This window comes from Perca flavescens, chromosome 3, assembly GCF_004354835.1.
Source record: "Perca flavescens isolate YP-PL-M2 chromosome 3, PFLA_1.0, whole genome shotgun sequence".
NCBI lineage: Eukaryota > Metazoa > Chordata > Actinopteri > Perciformes > Percidae > Perca > Perca flavescens.
The window spans coordinates 10,119,176-10,123,013 of NC_041333.1; the positions used below are offsets into that span (position 1 = coordinate 10,119,176).

Genomic DNA, 3,838 nt, shown 5'->3' on the forward strand with positions numbered 1-3,838 from the left:
GCGGTCAAAGCAGAGAAAGAGGAGGTAACCTTTCCCCTTATGACATCATAAAGGGAAGAGTCCAGATTGGTCCATCTGAGCTTTCATTTTCTATCAAAATGTTTTCGATAACTTTTTGTCATGAGAGTCCACCGTAAGGCCTCGTCTAACAGCAGCAGCAGCAGCACTGCAAGCCATTCATGCCTTTCCAAAAAGAAGAATGCTTCACTAAAAGTATATTTCTATCAAAGTAGAAATATTGATGTTTTGCAACCAACTTTTACTTTACTTTGTACTTTCAAGTTACACAAAAAGCCAGAACACTCCACTTTTTGTAAAGCATCTTTATATTTACAGTCTATGATGGTAAAAAAAAAAAAAAGTTTATTTTTTCTTGTATCACCAAATCTAAAACATATTTATATACATTTACATTATACTCCTTACTTACTGCTCCTTGTGATATGAGGCAAATTAGACATAATATTAAGCTAGCAGCCCAGTGAATGAGGTACTTGAACACATAGCTCATGAATAACAGGATTTTAGTATTGCTAAAATTGCATTGGTTTTAATCAATTTTTCTGTAGAAAAATCTGCATATCTGCCTGTTCTGGTAGAATGTGTGACCCGTCTCGGCTGGTTGTGTCCCCTGCAGTGGAACACACTCTCTCACGAGACGCAGACGATGCTTGGATACACAGGTATGAGTTGGAGAGCTGAGACAGGAGAGGCAGCGAGTCCCGTCTCTTCCACCACCAGGCCAGAGCGTCCTCTGATGTGGGCACGGCAGCCAGGTTTCTGTACAGCTGGATTTCTCTCTGGACTTGTTCAGGTATTGGGGTCTTCTCTGCTGCTCTAACGCTCTTCAGAGCTCTGTCCTCCTCTTCAAAAAGCTCCTCCAGGCCGGTTAGCCTCGGCCTTTTGGGACACAGAGTCTGATGAAAATGCAAATGGAGCAAAAAGAAATAGTTTGGAAAGACATCTTGGATTAAATATGACAATTGTTTGTGTCATGTTGTTGGGATTACCTCATCTGAAGAAAAATTTGGCTCCAATTCATCATCAGCATCACTGTCCAGCAAAAGCCCAACTTCCTCCTGATTTGACATCTGAAGAGGAAGAAGAAGAAAAAGAAGAAATGCCTTTATTTATAATGGGAAATTCACATATTCTACTCTGTTGGTACAGTTGCAGTCACACACATTACACCCAGGCCTGAAATACACACACATGCACAGGACCTATACATGCACTAACGGAGTGATGTCAGAGTGAGGGGGCTGCCCATGGATGAGCGCCCCGAGCAGTTGGGGGTTCGGTGCCTTGCTCAAGGGCACCTTGACAGTGCCCATGAGGTGAACCTCTCCAGCTACCGTCCCGTGCTTTGGTCCGTGAGGGGGTTTGAACCAGCGACCCTTTGGTTCCAAACCCAACTCCCCAGGGACTGAGCAACGGCCACCCCCCAGAAAAACAACAAATATATTTAGTCACAAATTGTCCTTTCAAAGCAACCTTTGTCATCCGATCGTGTCCAGAGCTGTATAGTAACGAAGTAGAACTACTTAACTACTCTACTTAAAGTACTAAAAGGCTGTATCTGTACTCTACTGGAGTATTCTTTTTTTCTCCTACTTCCACTTTTACTTGAGTACATATTTTCGATGAATGAAATACTTTTACTCCGATACGTGTTTTATGTGCTGCATCGTTACTCGTTACTGTTGTGGATTCCTCACGCTACGGAGACTGTGTAGGTTACAGTGTGTGTAGTTACGGCTACGTTAGTTACGTACACTAATTTTCTTTTCATTACGGTTGCCCGTTCAGAAGTCCGAGACAATGTAAGTTTGTACTCTATTTAGCTGTTGTTACAGCAGATGAAGCTAGTCCTGAGTTGTTCCAGTCTGCAGTGAGTCCTGAATGTTAACAGTTAGACCCTGTGATGTGAAGCTGCTAGTTTATCTGTATGTTGCTAGCTTGCTAACTTTCCTGTACATCACACGTTACTAACTAGTGTGGGATACGTTTTTTGGGGCTTTAATCGTTACTGTGCTGGAGAAGATATTCATTTTACTTGCACAGTGTGATAATTGTACATTTTATTTCAGTATTTGTTATTTTTAATATATTTAATATTTGTTAATTCCTTTGGCTACAGCCTTAGGCTAAACATTTGAAATAATATAAACAATATGATATTCAAACTTATGACTGTTTTCTTTAATAACTAAATAACACAATACTTGTACTTTTACTTTCAGTTCTTGAGTAGTAGATTTTAAAATAACCTACTTGCAATACTTGAGTACAAAAAAATGTTGAATACTTTAGTACTTCCACTTAAAGGGAAAATTCACCGATTAGCATTAAGCTTTGTATCAGTAGAAACCTGGTAGTATTTTTGAATGACCATGCTTCCCTCCCTCATGTCCTCACTACCACACACGTGTACCACCGGGATACATTGGTACACATCGAAGAATATGCAGGACACTTTACGGACGCAATACTCGACACACTACGCAAGCTTTGCCTGCACGGAGACCAGCGGTGGTGCTTGATTCCTGTGGCCGGTAAAGTGAGCAACAGTGGGGTGCGTTGAACGAGTGTGCCGGTGGAAAGCTAACGCTAGCCAGCCATCTGTTCACCAATCGCGCTTGCAAGTGTCCGCTCATTAAACAAACTGGACTACATCCAACTTCAACGAAACTCCCAACGCGAGTTCAGAGACTTCTGTGCTGTGTTTTTGTTGTTGTGGAAATATTGCTGTGGACAATCCAGCCTGCTGTCACCGGGTAAGACTACTAGTGGAGGTTGGCTGTGTTGCCCCGGACTGCCTGTTGCAGAAATGGGGCGATTTGTATCCAACTAACTGCTAACTACTGGTGGAGTTTGTGACTGTAAAATGCCGACAATTCTAGCTACATCCCACGCAAATGTACGGCTGTGTTTATACTCCATGTTTATACCACAGCCCACCAAGAGCTAATGCTAGTAGCTATGCGTTAGCCTTCTTTTATTACATGGCTTGCTTGAATTCTAATGTAGAATGCGGTCTGTTATTTCTTGATAACAGACCGCTGCTAAGGATAACACACCGTTGCCATGCATAGCAGAGCGTTGCCATGGACACAGTTCTGTTCACTCTGGAGCTATCAATCAATCCGCTGAAAGAAGTGCGGATAATGTATCAGCTGTGGCATGTTTTAAATGTGTAACACCACTTGAGCCACGGTGAAACGTTTTTTCGTGTATATGGTTGAAATGACAATAAAAAACACACTTGTTGAGTTGATCGTCTCACTGTCTGTCTGTAAAGGGTAGGCGTGGCTTGGGAGTGGCCTCATACAGCAGCAAAGCAAGTGCATTCTGGGATTTGGCGTCTTTCATCCATTAGAGCCAAAAACACATTTTCTGGCTTATCTTGGCTAGAAGGCACCAATTTCAAATTTTCTTTTCACATTTCTACTACATTAGTGACCCAATTTAAAGATATATTCAGCTTTCCAGCGGTGAAATTTCCCTTTAAGTGTGGTGCTTAAAGAGCACTTCAACTTCTACTCAAGTCACTTTTTTGAGAGAGCACTTGTACTTTTACTCAAGTGTGGGTCTCTAGTACTTTATACACGTCTGTAACTGTTAAGTCGGATCCGATCCGGTTAGCCAGACCACATGCCATCTGTTGTGGGAGTCGTGTTAAGTTAGTGCTGATTAAAACTAACTCAACATTTTCTGATTGTGCGGCTTCATAATAAAAGCTTTCAAATAACAAAATAACAATGGGATTTTAATGTGAAGAAGTTAGAGGAAATTAAATGTGTTTATCAAGGAATTAGCACGGCTTTGTTAGCGGCTA

General features: G+C 41.6%; 1 protein-coding gene across 2 annotated transcripts in view; it reads right to left on the reverse strand.

Moving 5' to 3' along the window:
* Window positions 1-339: 339 nt before the first annotated feature.
* Window positions 340-3,838, reverse strand: part of LOC114552482 (uncharacterized) — a 17,572-nt gene continuing 14,073 nt past the window's right edge. For both annotated transcript variants that reach the window (XM_028573316.1, XM_028573315.1), the window contains 2 exons: window positions 1,011-1,091; window positions 340-917 (listed from right to left, as the gene is read on the reverse strand). In XM_028573316.1, coding sequence (XP_028429117.1) covers window positions 555-917; window positions 1,011-1,091 — 444 coding nt within the window. In that variant the 3' untranslated portion in view covers window positions 340-554. The remainder of the gene's footprint in view (window positions 918-1,010; window positions 1,092-3,838) is intronic.